At 42.6% G+C, this 20079-nt stretch overlaps 1 protein-coding gene across 2 annotated transcripts in view; it reads right to left on the bottom strand.

Annotated features, from left to right (window-relative positions):
• Nucleotides 1-3844: 3844 nt before the first annotated feature.
• The window catches only part of LOC126329457 (ankyrin repeat and protein kinase domain-containing protein 1-like), a 138186-nt gene continuing 121951 nt past the window's right edge, over nt 3845-20079 (bottom strand). For both annotated transcript variants that reach the window (XM_049996158.1, XM_049996159.1), the window contains exon 2: nt 3845-8370. In XM_049996158.1, coding sequence (XP_049852115.1) covers nt 7159-8370 — 1212 coding nt within the window. In that variant the 3' untranslated portion in view covers nt 3845-7158. The remainder of the gene's footprint in view (nt 8371-20079) is intronic.

Here is a 20079-nt window from a genome sequence, read left to right on the forward strand (position 1 = left end):
CACAAGAACCAAACATTGTACAGATATCATACATATGTGATTTTGAAGAGAAAGCCTGAAAGTTTTTTGCACGTATGCCACCACAGTGCAGTTTTTTAATTTGCCGATAGCCAGCACTAGTCACAAACATGGCGGCCATGCTACAGAAGGCGACAGCTGTTTCATGAAATGGCCTCCCCCATCACCGGATCTCATTCTGTAGGGTTTTTTCTTCTGTGGGGACACATTAAAGATCTGGTGTATGTACCGCCTCTATCGCGTGATGTAGCAGAGCTTCGGGAGAGAGCACAGGAAGCGACTGCCACAGTAGACGATGCCATGCTGGGACGAGTATGACAAGAATTCGATTACCGTACTGACGTCTGCAGGGTCACTCATGGTTCGCATATCGAATAATTAATTGTAAAAACCTTTCAGAGTTTCTCTTAAAAATGCAATATGTATGACATCTGTACAAAGTTTAGTTCTTGTGCAATAAATAACTGAAAGAGTTCCCGGTCTTTACGTACACCCTGTATCTGAGCCCTCCTTCAAGAGATTATTTTCCTCTTCTGTAAAATTTATTTGAGTCTTACTTAACATTCGACTGAAAAACTTGTGATTAGATTTTTGAAAGCCAACGTCATTACAACACCTTGCTACGGGAATAACGCTTTTGAGTTTAACTAATTTCTTTTTATGCCTTTATTCCACATATTCCATTTCAACGTTGCAAAGTGTTAAGTATTTGTGTTGTAGTACGTTTAAAACATTAGAAATGACTTTCCTTCTGAATAAGATACCTTTAGTGGTGCTGAAACTTGGTCAAGGTTTTTCAGTAAAGTTATGCAAAAACTAAATAATTTTCACTGTTTCGCTCAGAATTCTGTAAGTGGAATAAATCATTGTTAACTAGCACATTTTAAGCTCCTTCTGTGTAACATAGCAACATAATTAGATTAAGAGACCGCTTGGTTATATAATCATATACACTAAATTTAAATTTAGCGCCCTTTAGTGTTATACTCTATATCAAATATATCTTTTATAATGTGCCGACAGTGAGATGGCATATTTCCTGTTTGGTTGGTTGGGACGCAATAGCTGTAGTTGATCTAGGCTGCATGCTTGTCACAAAAGAATGTTTTCTTCCTCTATAAACAACATGCCGTGTTCTTCCCTTAACAGAAATCCTGAGTGTTCTTTGCATATAGTATCACTCAGATCTGGAACTGACAAAATCATACCACTTCACATCATGTAAATACAATCTCACCCAAAGCTACACGGCATATAAGTCAACATCCGCTCACGGAAAACTGTTGTTGACTTGTGTTAAAGAGTAAATGTACCAGAACCAATCCTCACCTCTTTGTTTCATTTATGGATTGGGCGTGGAATGGCAGGCATCAGTACTTCCCTGTATTCATTATAGTCACTCCTTAAGGTATACGATGGAGCATGCTATATTTTGTTTTTGATTTATATCTCCAGCTGTTCAGCACAAGCCACATTATGGTGTGTGGAGGAGAATACTTCTGGAACGGGTATTATACCCGCTTCGTACGTCACTACTCCATGCGCGGGAAGAACCAGTGTCGGTAATTCTCCATGTGACCCGTACTTTCTCTGACTCATTTGAAGTGCTGGGTACGTATGCGGGAAGCAGTAATATGTTTTCCAGCTTCTGTGGTGTCTGCCACTGCAGTTTGTTGAGTAACTCTATAATCTTCTCGCGCTTACAAAAACATAAGCGACGAAATATGACGTTCTGCGTCGAATCTCAACTGTATCTTCTATTAATAAAACCTGGCACTTATTGTTAACATCCGGAAAGACTTTAATTTCGGTAAATCTGTAAGTAATATTTTGCTTTCGAATCTATGTTACGTTTCTCGGATAGCTATTCTTACGCTCGTTTTGAATTTGATTTCCTCACTAGACCCATTTTCTCATATTTTAGCGAGTATGTATATACATATATACATAGAAACGGCTGTCATCAGCTGTTGGACACAGCGAAACTGCGACGGTACTGAAAAAAAGCGGCAGAAAGCTTCAGAACTTCTTACCAATTCCAGTGTACCTACCCACACTGCAGCCTTCTGAGTACCGAGCCATCGTTGCTTAATTATTCCTTATACCTCTACAGAAGTTCTGATCCTTCGACCCTGTGTTAATCGCTTTCAGCCGGCCGCTGTGGACGTGGGGTTCTAGGAACTTCAGTCCGGAACCGCGCTGCTCCTACAGTCACAGGTTCGAATCCTGCCTCGGGCATGGATGTGTGTGATGTCCTTAGGTTAGTTAGGTTTAGGTATTTCTAAGTCTAGGGGACTGATGGCCTCAGATGTTAAGTCCCATAGTTGGGCTCTGAGCACTATGGGACTTAACATCTGAGGTCATCAGTCCCCTAGAACTTAGAACTACTTAAACCTAACTAACCTAAGGACATCACACACATCCATGCCCGAGACACGATTCGAACCTGCGACCGTAGCGGTCGCGCGGTTCCAGACTGAAGCGCCTAGAACCGCTCGGCCATCAGCGGCCGGCTAAGTCCCATAGTGCTTAGAGCCAGTTGAACCATTTAATCGCATTCATAATACAAACTTACCATTCAAGTTTACAACCTGTTGTATCAATGAAAGAAACTGTAATATTATAAGTAGCGATCAAAATGTTTCCGTTTGAGGACGTTGCTTCAACATATATACAATATACCGCGACTTCGATATGGGTATATAAGCACGGATATGTGCAGTAGGCAAGAGATGAGTGAGGCATTCGTGTCTTTCTAATATGAGAGCGGTAAATGTGGAAACGTGAGCTATTACCAAATGCGGCCCAACAAGACCAAAGTTCTGTTATTTTTGTCTTAGCTGCGAAGGACAAACACTGGTATACATCCACCGGAAAATGAAGAATGTGTATGATACAGGATATCTGTAGAAAACCACCGCTGCGCAACGATGCCCTACATTCGGTGCTGCTGGTAATTCGGCATAAGACGACGGTCTATCTGGGAGGTCAGCCTCATCCGTTATAGGCAATAACAATTAATCCTAAGTGACAGCCCTATTGCCCTAATCTCTCCCCATGCGATTATGGATGATTGCCTCAATACTTACGGCGATTCTGCCTTATTGGCATACCGATTCTGCACTGTACGTCTTTCGAACAGAAATTTTTTGATCCCCCATTATAAGTCTCATTCACGATTTTTATGTTCTTTTCTTCTTTGGATCTTTAGGCTCATATTTATTGCTAACTCCATCTTTAATGCTCGAACTGTGGTATATCGTTTTGATCTCTACGAAGTAATTACAATAAAATGTATGTTTATCACAAAAAAGTATAACGAACCATAGCAGTGGCAGGAAAGGGGTTACTCAGAAGCGAAAGAAGAACAGAGGTAGGTTAAACTTAAATCTTCTATCTACTGCAATGTCACTGGTTCGGTGAGCGTTGTTTGAGATCTTCCATAACGTGCGAAAAGCTCATTTCTTGCAGAGTGAGCTATGATCACTGAGACTTTATTGTCTCTTGCCGATGCATTTGTAACGTAAATGAAGTTTTCCCTGTGTTCAAAATTTGAACGCGTGTATTTACGTTTATAGACCATAGGCGGAAGCTGGGGAGGAGGGAGTGTGGTTCCAGTTTTGAGATGTTCAGCAAATGTGTTCTGCGTGCTTACATTTCCTACAACTCTGCGGCGACCTGAGTACTTTATTCTTAACTTTCTGTACATCTACCGCACACATACCGATTCTAACTCTTTATTACTGAGTTACCGTACTGCTGCGTCAAGAAAAATGGAAACGGATGTTCCCGGAGACTATTCTGAAATATAGTACAAGAAATCATCAACATGTTACCATTAGATTTTATTAATTGCTGTTTCATCCTTCTTTGCCCGTTGTGGTTTGTCATGGGCACAATTATACAACTGTTCTTCGACCAAGTTTTTAAAACTAATTACAACATATGTTAAAAATTTGAAATATTGGTATTAATCCCATACATTGGAATAAAATTAATTCTTATTTTGTGATTTACATGTAGTATGTGGTGATTTGTTACATGTGTGAATTACATAATATGATTCAAATGCAGGATGAGAACAATGTTGATCTGTGTGTCAATGTAGGGTTGAGGACTTGCGTCATAGGCATAGCGAGTCGGAAAAAAGGAAGGCTGCGTCTGAATAAACTGTAAGACATGTACATCAATAGCGATGTGTGCGTTTCGCATGAAAATATGGACAGTAGCAAGGATTTGACAGAGAGGGGGTGAGATAATTTAACTTAACGTCTAAACATAAGCCTTATGAGCGGAAGGGATGGAAACAAGTCCAGCTGCGGAGAAAGATACACACTGCGTTTTATGCGATTCGATGTGTTGATGCCAAGACGAATTTAATGGTCCTGAAGCAGCTGTTAGTTGCATTCAACCGCGATAGGGCGTGGATTGTGGAGGTGTATGATTGCCGGCATATCTTGTTAAGTGTTAAATTATTTTTCTTGATTATTATTAAGTGGTAAGCTCAGCAAATATTCTATTCATCACCAGAGAGATGCTTCAAATCAAGAAAAATAGCAGTGAAAGTCTGAAATGAGACATTTGTTTACTTCAGACAGTGGACAATAGCATCTAATATGTACCACATGTTAACCTATTTGTCATCAGGATTATCATTACCGACATTTACAAGTGATGAAGTGAGTGGTATTGATCAAATGATAATCTAGTGGCGAAATTGCACCAAGAAAGTGCAGATGTAGGGCACCGACAGGGAGGATGCTATACTGCGGTTAAATGTGGTGATGTACAGGGTATATCTGAAGGAACAGTCAATATTCAGGGATATGACAGGGGCCCTCATTTCAAACACATAACTTCATATGGCATATGCCCCATTCTGGATCGTTTCTGACGTAGGACACATTTAATGTACACTTATTTTTCGGCTAGTGGCGCGCATGTATGTGTCTTGCTCTCCCAACAACCCACTTAATAATCATTGGTGGTCAAAGGAAAACCCATGTGCTGCAGTGGTAACCTAATTCCAAATGCGTTTTTCGATCAATGTTAGGTGCGACATGATCGGTAACATATTCATAGATCCGGTCATTCAACAGGAGCGAATGACGGGACAGAATTACTTGCATTTTCTTTTTAACTCGTTTGTTATACACCTCGATAAGGTATCTTTAGGTACGCGGATTGCGATGTACATTCAGCATGACGAAGTCTCTCAACATTTTACCAGATGTTTGCGGGAACATCTACACCAATAGGTCGATTGGTCGTGGTAGTACAGTTAACTGGCCACCAAGATCGCCAGATCTCATGCCATTCGATTTTTGTTCATGAGGCTGGGTAAGGTATATAGTGTACAAACGACACATGAATATACCAGATAAGATCATGGACGCTACCGACCTAGTTAGGCGAAGTACAGATGCACTCAGACAAGCAAAACAACATGTTCTTTCAAAAGTGCACAAATGCATTTGATATACTTGAATATTTATTGTGAATTGTACAATACGGTACGTACGATAATCATTGAAGGTGAATTAGTTAAAAATACATGTTCTTCAATTGTTGCTTTGTAAACCACATGTTTTATATTTACTGATTCTTGTACGTGTGTAAACCTGACAACGTACTGAACAGTATAGGAAATAAACAACGACGTACATTAAATGGGTTATACCTCTCTGAAACAAGTTGGAATAGAGCGTTAGTCGATAAGAATTTCTATTTTTTTCCTTTTCTTTCTTTCTTTTTTTGTGCTTGAAACGATCGCTTCTGTCACATCCCTGAATGCTGACCATTCCTCCTGGGACACCCTGTACACGGGAAGAGGATAAGTTACAAGACGTAAGATGCCACGGACATAAACGAGATCCGAGTAGAGAAAGACTATTTTGATACGGCCTGGAGAGGGTAATTATTTCAGGAGAGAGGGTACGAAATGATGAGATGAGATACAAAGTGGTACGTCCGAGAATGTAGGAGGCCAACAAAAACAGGGGGAAACTAATGTCATTAGATGGTACATCTCATGAAGTTTCGAAGTGTGAGCCGGATTTGCGTTGTGACTGGATGCGAAGAGTTTGTGCGTCATGGGTTGGGAGGATTTATTGGTGTTGGTGCTGCAATATACCAGTAATGCCATTTAATTGGAAGTGGTGGGTAATATTTAGGTAGGAGGAAAATTTTCGAAGAGGGAATGGTTGGATTTCTAATGATCAATGTGATAATGGTTTCGTAGAGCTAAGAGGAGCGTTCAGTAAGTAATGCAGTACATTTTTCTCGGCCAATTTCTGTTGACAAACTGCGGAATTTGTTGCGGGACATCGTGGGATTTTCCCGCTTCAGCCCCTATAGTTTCATGAATTTCCAGTAGGTGACGGCACAACAAGTAGCCATCAATATAGTGTTGGTACAGGAGGTGCGTTCCGAGCACAAAACTGTCATTGAGTTCCTCTTGGCAGAAAACCACGGAAAATAGATATTCATAGGCACTTGAAGAATGCCTATGGAGACATCGCAATGAACAAAAGCACGGTGAGTCGTTGGGCGCGACGTCTGTCATCGTCGCAATAAGATCGCGAAAACCAGTTCCACATGCCACCTGGCCGCACACAGCTGTGACTCCTGCAATGTTGGTCTTCAGTGTGTTCGTCGCCACAAATATGCAAACGAATTCCTCCTTTTCGACAAGACCGCAAGGCCTGACACAAGTCTACACACATGGGAGGAGCCCACAAAAGTTCATTGGACTGTTCTTCGTCATCCATCCCACAGCCCAGATCTCGCACTTTCTGACATCCACTTGTTTGAGCCAATAAGGGATGGACTCCGCAAGAAGCAGTTCGTGAATGACAGGGACGATACTGATGCAGCAAGACGTTGGCTGCCACGTCGACCTGTAGAATGGTACCTTGCTGGAGTACGGTCCGTCCCAGTAAGGTGGCGTATGGCGTCGCATTGACCGGAAATTATGATGAAAAACAGGGTTTTGTTGCCAAAGGAGTGGGGAATAATATGGTGTATGGAATCCTGAATAAAACCAACCTGCTTTCAGAAAAAGAATGTATTGCATTACTTATTGAACGCCCCTCGTACATAACAACTGTGAGAAGGTGCCATTCAGTAAGCAGCTCTGTTTTAAGACACATCTACGAGTCCCTCTGTACGCAGGATCACATTGGCAGCGTTCGGCGCTTTATCGACGGCGTAAGGAATGCGGTTGTCAGCGCGGTCCAGTAGGGCACTGATGAGCCCGTTGTAGCCGACCAGCCTGGCCACCTGTGCGGCGGTCCTGCCGGCGGCGTCAGTGGCGTCGGTCCTGGCACCGGCGGCGACGAGTGCGGCCACGGCGTCGGGGCAGCCCCTGGCGGCGGCGCGCAGCAGCGGCGTGTCGCCCTCGGCGTCGCGAGCCTCCACGTCGGCGCCCGCGGCCAGCAGCACGCGCGCCACCTGCAGGTTACCGACGCGCACCGCGTAGTGCAGCGGCGTCGAGCCGCTCGAGTCGGCCGCGTCCACGTCTGCGCCGGCCTCCACCAGCGCCTCCGCCGCCCCCGGGCAGCCCGCGGCCGCCACGGCGTGCAGCGGGGTGTCGCCGTTAGCGTCGCGGGCGTTCGGGTCGACGCCGGCAGCCAGCATCGTCCTCACAGCCGTGCCACTGCCCTTGATCGCCACGCAGTGCAAGTCACTCCATGCGCCACCCCAGCTGGAAGTCTGCTTCAGAGCGAGGCGCACGCCCTCCACGTTGCAACTCTCAGCTGACAAGAGTAGCTGCAGCTTGACCAGACAGCGCGACACGCCCCTCTCGTACAGCGCCTTGAGGATACCCGTGTGGCCAACTTCGCTAGCGAAGTGCACCGCCGTGTTTCCTTCAGCGTCCCGAACCTCTGGGTCAACCCCGGCATCCAGCAGCAGCCGGAAGGCGTGGATGCTGCCACTGGCGGCGGCCACGTGGAGCGGCGTGCGCCCGAGGCCGTCTCTCTCCTCCCAGTCGGCGCCCGCGTCCAGCAGCAGCCGCACTGCAGCGTCTCTCCTGTTCGCGGCTGCCACGTGCAGCGGCGTCGATCCCTTCCCGTCTAGACTCGCCGATGACAATCTCGGGTCCACTGACAGTGCGAGCCGCAGCAGCCGCAGGTAACCGCCCGTGCAGAAGACGTGCACTAACGCGACTGCCGTCTCCAAATCGGACAGCTTCCTCTTCGTGGTTGTGAGATCCTTTGCTGACAACCCGTTTTCCAACATTTTCTCTATCCATTCCCACGCATTTGTCTCCTCTGCAAAACGTATAGGAGACCACTTGAAGACATCTTCCAGTCTCCACTTTTGTGCTGAGGTCATTTTCACGATGCTATCCTGAAACAGCAACCAAGGAAAGTGGGCTAGAGGTAAACAAAATCATTTGTTTATATTTCAGCAGCTATTAAGGTTTATAACTTTATTTGTCCAACATTGTACACAGGAGCTCAAACATTTTTATGCATGCTTTTACAGTTCAAAGACGCCACAGTTTCTAGCTCGACAGCTACTGTAACAGTACTCCACTTCTCGCCACCTGCTTATAATCATCACAAGTGTTATGGCCTCTACTGCGGCGTTGTCTCAAATCTACCATACCTCAAACGCTTGGTGTGTAAACAATGTTCCACTTGCACTAAAATTTAGAAATCCAGTGGAGTGTGATCAGGGGACCGACGAGGGAAGGTAATGGGACCCACCACTTCCGATTCAATACTCAGGAAACGCCTCATGGTGAAATGTGGTAACATCCCCATGATAGTGGGGCATCATCCTGCTGCAAAATGATGACTGGAGGCATCTGTGGAACTTTGTGGTTCGCCCACATAAAGAAAGTAAAGTCGTATGGCATGAGTGGCAGGGAGACTCCCAAGGGCATGTTCAGCCGCGTAACTAGAAAGGTTTCCTCTATCTTCCGCGTCTGCAGGCACGTTTCCGTCGCGAAATATGTGAGCTGGATTCGTAAGTTCATTTGTGAAGTGAAGATGACTGTAATGTGTGTGTGTGTGTGTGTGTGTGTGTGTGTGTGTGTGTGTGTGTGTGTGTGGCGTACTGTCATGTTCATGTTGGTGGTGATGAGAGAAGGGAGAGTGTGAAGAAGAGCACCAAGGAGGTCACCGAGCTTAACCCATTCGAATGACGGATAACCATCAGCAGTGTCGCATGCCTTCACTTTTTGAAACACTGAGGAGACAGTTGCACTGTCGCTTCAAAACAAAGAACGCAAATGACAGCCCACGGTTACTAGAGATTCGGGTGTCTGTAAAACGATCGAAGCGCTAAGCATACAGCAACTATTATCGTCATTTCTTAGCAAAGGGTCTAGCCGAGAACCCGAGAAAATTCTGAGCCTACGTAAAATCGCTAAGCGGTTCGAAGACTTCTATCCATTCACTCGTTATCAAATACTGTGTGGCAATAAAATATAACAACGTGAAAGATGAAGTTTTCAATTTCGCATTTAAGTAACATTTCACCCAGAAGAATCGTGCAATCATACCATACTCTGACCATCTCATAGGTTCCTTTTGGAGGACGTATTAATACGCATCTGTGGCGCAGAGAAGCCACTGAATGAAAAACAAATACGTCACCAGGTCCGGACAGAATCCAAATTCAGTTTACAAAGAGCATTCTACGGCTTTGGCTCCTTACTTAGACTGCATTTATCGTGAATATATCGCCCAGCGCAGAGAGCCAAACGACCGGAAAAAAGCGCAGTTGACTCGTGTATAGTATAAGAAAGGTAAGGAAAAGGGTCCGCAAAATTACAAACCAATAACATTAATATCGATTTGCTGCTTAATTCTTGAACATATTCTCAGTTCGAATATAATAAAGTTTTCTGAGCCGGAGAAGCTTCTGTCCACGAATCACCACGGTTTTAAAAAGCATCGCTCATGGGAAACTCAGTTTGCCTTTTTCTCACATGATATCCTGCGAACTAAGGATGGAGGGCAATACGAAGATTCCTAGATTTCCGAAATCGAAGATACGAGCATACGGAAGAGATTCCCAGATATATTAGTGGCTCGAAGATAGGGCTGCTGTTATTGTCTACTCAAGGTGAACGACCTAAAACTTCCACTGCAAATATTGCGGTCCCGGAAAGTGCTATTCATGGGCGGTTTTCGCAGAATGGAGTGTTAGTCAGGGGCTCGTACTGTTGGCCAATCAACAGGTGCAACAATGCTTATAAAGTGTATTTTTTGTAAAAACATAAACTTTTTTTAAATGAAACAATGCCTATTGACATCAACAATCTAAAATTTGGATAATGTAGAATATCAGTGGTGTTTGTTGCACGATTCGAGTTCTAGTAGTTTACGAGATATCGTACTTGAGCTAGAAGGAATAATGATCCAGAAACAGTGAAACGTTGTAAAAACTACTGCACTGTATTCAGAAAAGTTATTAAAAAAGTTCAGAAGTATGTGTATTATGTCTCATATTAACACCTCTTATAATAAAACTAAAACAATTTGAAATCATGTCAAAAGGGAGCCAGGGCAACGAGGAGCAGGGCAAGACTGTATTTCTATCAAACTCAATGTAAAGTTTGTTAAGAAAAAGTCACAAATAGAAAACATTTTTACTAATCTTTTTATAAGTGTTGTAGAGAAAATAGGATGAAGCTACTCATTACAAAATGCAAAGCAGTATATGGAAGAGGCATTACCTACGCACTTTGATAAAACTGAAATTCAACCTACCTCTTGCACTGAAATTAGGAAAATAATAAATGCGGTCAAACGTAAAAGCTCACATGGAACTGATGGCATCTCCAACAGAGTACTAAAAGCTTGTTCCCAACAGGCAAGTAGGATCCTGAGCCACGTCTGTAGTAGCTCACTGAAATGGGACACTTTTCCACATACATTTAAATATGCTATTGTTAAACCACTGCATAAAAAAGGGCATAGGTCTGATGGTGTCGACTACATCCCAATCTCACTTCTGACAGCTTTACCCAAAATTCTTGAAAAAGTAATGTATTCAAGAATAGCATCACATATTTGTAAAAATTAAGTACTAACAAAATGTCGGAAAATGCTACATACACTTTCACTAATCAGATATTAAATACTCTGAGTAACCGAACAGTACCCACAGGGATATTTTGTGATCTCTCAAAGGATTTTGACTGTGTGATTAATGAAATTCTTCTACATTAGTTTAAGTATTGTTGTGTGAATGGGACACTGCATAAATGGTTTATTTCATATTTAACTGGAAGAATGCAGAACGTTGAAATTAACAGTACAGATAGTCCGCAAAAATCAGCAGAGTCCTCCAAACTGGGGAAGTATCAAGAATGGTGTTCCACAGGATACAGTGTTGGGTCCCTTATTTTTCTTAATATGTATTAATGACTTGGCACACTAAATTCATGAAGATACGAATCTAGTTCTTTCTGATGATGAAACAACTATAGTAATCACACCCAACAAGCACCAATCAGCTGAGGAAATTTTAAATAATGTTTTTCAGAAAATTATTGAGTGGTTCTCTGCAGACGCACTTTCATAAAATTTTGAAGAAACACATTACATTCAGTTCTTTACAGTAAGTGGCATAACATCATTGATAAATATACACTTTGAACATAAGTCTGTTGCTAAGGCAGAATATTCAAAATATCTTGGTGTGTGCACTGATGAGTAATTGAATTGGAAGACACATTGAGGATGCGCTGAAACAGGTAGGTTCACCTAGTTATGCTATTATAGTTATTGCAAATTTTGGTGATAAACATATCAGTAAATTAGCCTATTATGCCTATTTTCATTCACTGCTTTCATATGGTATCTTACTTTGGGGTAACTCATCACGAAGAGAAAAAAATATTCATTGCGCAAAAGTGTGTAATCAGAATAATAGCTGGAGCCCACCGAAGATTACCTTGGCAAACATTTATCGAAGGAACTCAGGATATTCACAGTACCTTAGCAATACATATATATGCTTGCGAAATTTGTTATTAATAAACCATCTCAGTTCAATAATAATAGCGAAGTGCATAGCTACAACACTGCAAGAAAGGGTAATATTCACTATTCTGTGATAAATCTGACATTGGCACGAAAAGAGGTCAATTATGCCGCCACAAAAATCTTTGTTTATTTGCTAAGTAGCATTGAAAGTTTGACAGATAGCCAATCAACATTTAAAAACAAATTAGAATAATTTCTAAATGACAACTTCTTCTACTCAATAGCTGAATTTTTAGCTATAAAGTAGTAACTGTAAAAAAAATACGAAATTAAAAAGTAAAGTGCACTGTGCAATGAAAACGTATGTTAAACTGACATGTTCGACATGATTACGAAACGTCATATTCATGATCTATGAAACAAGTATTAACAGAATGTAATTCAACCTACGTAGTTGCAAAGAACGATGTTGTTATGTTTGCTGACAATGTGCTTATGTGTTCCTTGACTACATTACGATGTCAGTCAGTTAATGTGTCACAGTCCAAACAGTAAGTTGTTAGTGAACGATGGAATTAACAAATACAGAAAAAGTCGACATGCTCATGGTGTATGGTGAGTGCAAGAAGAATGCACTTCGTTCTAGTACGGTGTGTGCGGCAAAATATCCCAACATCTCGGCAATTATTTTGTAACACCTAGACAACGCAACAGAATGAAACAAAAGGCGACAAAACAAGGGAGTATTAATGTTCTTGTTGCTGCTGTTGCAGTTGATCCGCACATTAGCTACTGCGCAATCGGACGAGGAAGTGCCGTGAGTCATGCAAGTGATCTACGCATTCTTCATCGACTTGGGTTCCACCCCTCTCACATTTCTCTACGTCAAGAGCTGCATGGAAACTATTTTGGGAATCGTGTTAACTTCTGCACATGGTCATTGCAACGGAATGCTCCACATGTGTCATGTATCTTCCTTAGTGATGAAGCCACATTTACCAATCATGGCCAGGTAAACCGCCGAAACAGGCACTATTAGTCTGTTGACAATCCCCGGTGCATTCCTCAGGTAGGATGTCAGCGCCCCCAGAGTGTAAACATGTGTTGCGGGAGAGTGAACCATCACCTCCCAGACCCGTTTTTCACAGACGGGATATTGCACGCGCACAAGTATCGGAGCCTCCTAATAGAGCGTTCTCCATTGATGCTATAAAACGTTCCTCTGCAGACTAAGAAGAACTTGTGCTACTAACATGATGGCTATCCAGGCCATAGTGCACGAGGCACTACACCATATAGTCACGAACTGTTTCCAAATCGTTGGATTGGATGCAGCGGATCTGCACCTTGGCCAACCCGTTCCCCAGGTTTGTTGCCTGTAGACATTTTTTCTGCGAGGAAAGCTGAAAGACGCTGTCTACAATGACATACCAACTGCACCCGGTGATATGCAACGATGCAGCATCTTCGAACACCGCTGACATGCTAGCATATGTGCAGCAGTCGCTCCATATTAGAAGGAAACTTGTATTGCTGCTGCCAGTAGATATTTTGAACTTAACCTATGATGGTCAACTGTCTCGTTACTGATCAGAATCCACATAGCTATTGTGTGCTCTAGCGTTGTTCTTTAGTATATGTGATCACAAGTATCGATGTGGAATTTTTTTCAAATACGATATCTCGTAAATGACACGCACTAAAATCTTGCAACAAACACCACGGACATTCTAATTTATCCTATTTTTAGTTGTTACTATCTTAAATTGCATGTTTTCCGAAAAAATACTCTTCCTAAGTATTACTGTAATCTGTTGACAATATCACCCGTTATGCATAAATGATCTGACGGACATGCTGAGCAGCAATCTGGGGCTGTTTGTTGATGGTGCTGTAGTCAGTGGGAGGATATCGTCGTCGTTGGACTGTAGGTAGATACAAGACGACTTACACAAAAATTCTACTTCGTGTGATGAAAGGCAGCTGGCTATAAACGTAGTAATATATAAGGTAATGGAAAAACATTCCCATAATGTTCTAATACAGCATTATTTGGTTCAAATGACTCTGAGCACTATGGGACTTAACATCTATGGTCATAAGTCCACTAGAACCTAGAACTACTTAAACCTAACTAACCTAAGGACATCACACAACACCCAGACATCACGAGGCAGAGAAAATCCCTGACCCCACCGGGAATCGAACCCGGGAACCCGGGCGTGGGGAGCGCGAACGCTACCGCACGACCACGAGATGCGGGCAGCATTATTTGTTTACTACTTGACACAGAAAGGTCGATTAAATAACTAGGCATACCGTTGCACAGCGATATAAATGGAACGAGCATGGAAGGATTACAGTGCGACAGGCGAACTGTCGACTTCGTTTTATTGGGACAGGTTTAGAAGAGTCTTGTTCACCTGCAAAGGAGACCGGTTATAGAACACTAGTGCGACCCATTTGTAAATACTGCTCGAGCGTTTGGGATCCTCACCAGGTCGGATTAAAGGGAAGACATCGAAGCAATTCAGAGTCGTGATGGCATACTTGTTACCGGTAAGTTCGGCCAACACGCGAGTACTTTAATTTCGAATGGGAGTCCTTGAAGGGAAGACGAAGTTCTTTTCGTGAAACACTATTGATATAGAATAAATAACCGGCATTTGCTACAGACTGCAGAATGATTGTACTGCCACTACCGTGTTTCGCACGTAAGAACCATAGAACGCAATATAAGAGAAATCAGGGCTCATACGGAAGCATATAGACAGTCGTATTTCACCAACTCCATTTCCGAGTGGGACGGAAGGTGAATGACTAGCAATGGTACATAATGCCCACCGCCATAACCGTGTGGTTGTTTGCGTAGTATGTAGATGCAGATGTACCTCCTGCGCTATGTCTCATTTCCTGGATACAAGTGAAATGTGCATTTTCGATAACTACTTTGCCAATCATTATTTTAATTCGTCATTTTTTTGATGCGCTGGAAAAGAAGGGAACATTCACTTTAGTAGGGTGCCTACACATACCACACAAAACTTGACAAAATTCCTATACACTGTTGCCCCTACAAACTAGTGGATAGCAGGCCGTAGTGGCAGAGCGGTTCTAGGCGCTACAGTCTGGAACCGCGCGACCGCTCCGGTCGCAGGTTCCAATCCTGCCTCGGGCATGGATGTGTGTGATGTCCTTAGGTTGGTTAGGTTTAAGTAGTTCTAAGTTCTAGGGGACTGATGACCTCAGAAGTTAAGTCCCATAGTGCTCAGAGCCATTTGAACCAATTTGTACTAGTGAATAGTTGGCAATATAATGTCTATTGATGGTTTTCAGCAGCTGTATAGTACACAATTTTATCTCGTGGTTGTAGAGCAACTAAAATAATTGTGAGGTGTACACAGTTCTTTTCACTGAGGAAAACTCGCGCGAGACCTAGTTGCATTAGACTGGACATGGTCTGTTAGAAATCGTTGTTATTATTGATATCCAAGTCATACAAGTTGTGTACTTTGGCGGGAAATAACCCGAAACTCTAGCAGTAATAACGAAAACCAAACATTTACGTGCTGCTGCACACCATTCATATTTTACGCCTTAATATGGAGATGTTCATAAAGAAGTCCAATAACCACAGACCGTACTAATTAGCATGATTATGACGTCAGACGAATCCTTAATCAGCATTTGGCAGGTCAGACGCTATAGACTGATCACAAGAGGTAAAATTTTCTCATCAACGTACATTGACTGAGTTGCAACCCGATAAACATGTAACTAAGTTTGCACTACACATGGTTACTGTCGTTGTTGTGGTCTTCTGTCCGACTTGTGTGATGCACTTCTCCTTGCTATTTAATCCTGTGCAAGCCTCTTCACCTCCGAAAAATTATTGCAGCGTATATCCATTCGATCTCTTGATCTCCCTCTCCAATTTTTGACCCTCACACATCCCTCCAGTATTAAACTGGTGATCCCTTGATGCCTCAGAACATACCCTTCCCACCAATACCTTCTTTTAGTCAAGTTGTGCCACAAATTTCTTTTCTTTCTTATTCTATTCAGTAACTTCTCAGTAGTTACATGATCTACCAATCTAATTTTTAGCATTCTCCTGTAGCACCACATTTCTCTCCTTGTCTAAGCTATTTATCGTCCATGTTTCACTTCCATACATGGCTACACTCCAGAGGAGTGTCTTCACAAAAGAGTTAGTAACACTTAAATCTATATTCCAAGTTAAAAAATTTCTCTTCTTCACAAACGCTTTTCTTGGAATTGCCTGTCTACATTTTATATCCTATCCACTTCACCATCATAATATTTTACTGTCCAGATACTAAAATTCATAAACTACTTTTAATCCCTCGTTTCCTAATCTAGTTCCCTCAGCATAACATGATTTAATTCGACTGCATTCCATTATCCTTGTTTGCTTTTGCTGATATTCATTTTGTATCCTGCTTTCAAGACAATGTCCGTTCCGTACAACTGACAACTGCCCTTCCAAGTCCTTTGCTGCCTTTGACAGACTTATAATGTCATGAGAAAACCTCAGTGTTCTTATCTCTTCTCCCTGAGCTTTAGTTTCCTTCTCTCCTTACTCAACGTTTAGCGTGAATAACATCTGAACGTGGTTTATGACCCCAGAAAAAGTCAAGCCATTAAGTACACGCAATCAACAAAGTAACGTAAGAATCCGCTTAATTTTACAAGGAATTCCCCAACAGAACAGAAGGAGTGACCCATGAGGTGTTCAGTTTCCATTTGAAAACTCGTGGATTACTGCTAAGATTATTGAACTCATGTGGTACCTTATTGAAAATGGATGCAGCGGTGTACTGCACACCTTTCTGCACGAGAGTTAAGGAAGTCCGGTCCAAATGCATATCGGATTTCTGCAGAGTATTAACTGAGTGAAAGCTGCTTATTATTGGCAATAAGCTAATATTTTTAACAAGAAATGACAGTAAATAATATATATATTGAGAGGCCAGCATAAAAAAAAGACAGACTAGTAAACAGGGATCATTAGGGGTTCGCGAACGTCCACCACTTAACTCTCGACCGCCAGTTTCTGAGCCAAAAATATCCTTTTACAATGGGAAGAATTACCGCAAAATATAATACCATAGACATAAGCGAATGAAAATAAGCAAAGTAGACTAATTTTCGTGTCGAACGATCACTTACTTCAGATACCGTTCGAATAGTAAAGAAATGCAGCATGAAGTCTTTGAACGAGATCATGAACGTGGCTTTCCACGACGGTTTACTATCTATCTGGATACCTATATATCTAAGCTGTCCAGCTTCACTAATCACATGCCCATTCTGGGTTTTGTTGAATTGTGTTAGAAACTGTAAAAACTGAGTCTTACTGCGATTTAGCGTTAGTTTATTTTCTACAAGCCATGAACTTGGATCATGAACTGCACTATTTGAAACCGAGCTAATGTAGCACACAATGTGCTTTACTACCAAGCTAGTGTCATCAGCAGAAAAAGATGTTTTATTGCTACCCACAATACTAGAGTGCATGTCATTTATACACACATAAAAAAAATGTTTCACTTCACCTCGGTTCCGAGAGTTTCGGAACCTGTACAGAAAATTGGAATAGAGATCAACATAAACATCATTTTCTCCCTTTTTATTGCCCATGAAAACCACAAATTGCATGTTGTACCACCATATAGCGAGACCTTCAGAGTTGGTGGTCCAGATTGCTGTACACACCGGTACCTCTGACACCCAGTAGTACGTCCTCTTGCACTGATGCATGCATGTATTCGTCGTGGCATACTATCCACAAGTACATTAACGCACTGTTGGTCCAGATTGTTCCATTCCTCAACGGCGATTCGGTGTAGATCCCTCAAGTGGTTGTGGGGTACGTCGTAGATAAACTGCCCTTTTCAAATGGTTCAAATGCCTCTGAGCACTTTGGGACTCAACATCTGAGGTCATCAGTCCCCTAGAACTACTTAAACCTAACTAACCTATGGACATCACACACATCCATACCAGAGGCAGGGTTCGAACCTGCGATCGTGGCGGTCGAGCGGATCCAGACTGAAGCGCCTTGAGCCGCTCGGCCAAACCGGCTGGCAAACTGCCCTTTTCAATCTATCCCAGGCATGTTCGATAGGGTTCATGTCTGGAGAACATGCTGGCCACTCTAGTCGAGTTATGTCATCCTGAAAAAAGTCATTCATAAGATGTGCGCAATGGGGGCACGAATTGTCGTCCATGAATTCGAATGCCTCGCCAATATGATGCCGATATGGTTGCGCTATCGGTCAGAGGATGGCATTCACGTATCGTACAGCAGTGCCGGCGCCTTCCTTGACTGCCAGCGGCGTACGTTGGCCCCACATAATGCCACCCCAAAACAGCAGGGAACCGACCTTGCTGCACTCGCTGGACAGTGTGTCTACGGCATTCACCCGGGTTACCTCTAGTTGAAGGCATATGCTACAGTTATCTGTGAAGAGAATGTGAGTCAATCCTGAACGGTCCATCCAGCATGTTGTTGGACCCTCTGTACCGCGCTGCATGGTGTCGTGGTTGCAAAGATGCAACTCACCATGGACGTCAGGAGTAAAGCTGCGCATCATGCAGCCTAAGGCACACAGTTTGAGGCGTAACATGACGTCCTGTGGTTGCGCGAAAAGCATTATTCAACATGGTGGCGTAGCTGTCAGGTGACCTCCGAGACATAATGAGTAGATAGCAGTCATCCACTGCAATAATAGCCCTTGGGAGGGCTGAACGAGGCATGTCATTGACAGTTCCTGTCTCTCTGTCTCACTCCATGTTCGAACAACATCGCTTTGGTTCACTCTGAGACGCCTGCACACTTCACTTGTTGAGAGCCCTTCTTGGCACAAAGTAACAATTCGGACCCGATCGAACCGCGGTATTGACTGCCTAGTCATTATTAAACTACAGGCACTGCGAGCCATGTACCTCCTCCCTTGTGGAATGACTAGAACTGATCGGTTGTCGGACCCCCTCCGTCTAATAGGCGCTGCCCAAGCATTGTTGTTTGCATATTTGAGCGGGTTTAGTGACATCTCTGAATAGTCAGCGTCTATCTTCAGGAGTTCGGGAAATGGGATGACGCCATTTTTTTTTTTTTTTTGGTGTGCGTATAAATAAGGAACAGGAGTAGCCTCAACACTGATCCCTGGGTCAGCCCCCTTTGATCATACCCCATTCAGGCCCCACATCACAATCCTTCTCAACACTGTGAATAACGATCTTTTGCTGTCTGTCGTTAAAGTAAGAGGTGAACCAATTTTGAGCTACTCCCCGTATTCCGTAATGGTCCAATTTCTGAAGCAATATTTTGTTTTTATGACAGTCCAATGCTGTAGTTAAATCAAAATTATGCCCCGCGTTGTAAACCTTTCGTTTAACCCGTCCAGTACCTCACATAGAGAAGAAATTGTAAAATTTTCAGCTTTTAAACGACTTCTAAAGCCGAACTGTAGATTTGATAGCAAATTATGTGATATAAAATGATCAAACATGCTTACAGCCTTTTCAGTAAATTTAACGAACACTGATGGCATAGAAATAAGTCTAAAATTGTCTAAATTATCCCTTTATCCATTTTTATATAGAGGCTTTACTACTGACTACTTTAATAGTTCAGAAAACTGGCCATTTCTAAATGAAAAATTACAAATATGGTGAAGTACAAGGCTAACATGTGCAGTACAGTACTTAAGTACTCTGCTAGGCACTCCATCATATCCATGAGATTTCTTAGTCTTCAGTAATTTAATTATTGACTCAGTCTCCTCCTTCTCTGTATCACAGAGTAGCATTTTGGGCATCAATCTCGGAAAGACATTTGTGGAGAGAGATATGTGATTCCCTGCAGAACCTAATTTTTTATTTAATTCACCAGCAAAGCTCAGAAAATTATTGATAAATATCTCTGATTTATCAGTAACAGAAATATTTTTACCACGAACTGACTATATCGTCGACCTTGGGCTGCTGACCAAACACCTCCTTCTCAACTAATCATATGGTTTTAATTTTATCCTGTGAATTAGCTATTCTATTTACGTACCACATACTCTTTGCCTTCCTAACA

Source organism: Schistocerca gregaria, chromosome 2 (genome assembly GCF_023897955.1).
Source record: "Schistocerca gregaria isolate iqSchGreg1 chromosome 2, iqSchGreg1.2, whole genome shotgun sequence".
In the NCBI taxonomy this organism is placed as follows: Eukaryota; Metazoa; Arthropoda; class Insecta; order Orthoptera; family Acrididae; genus Schistocerca; species Schistocerca gregaria.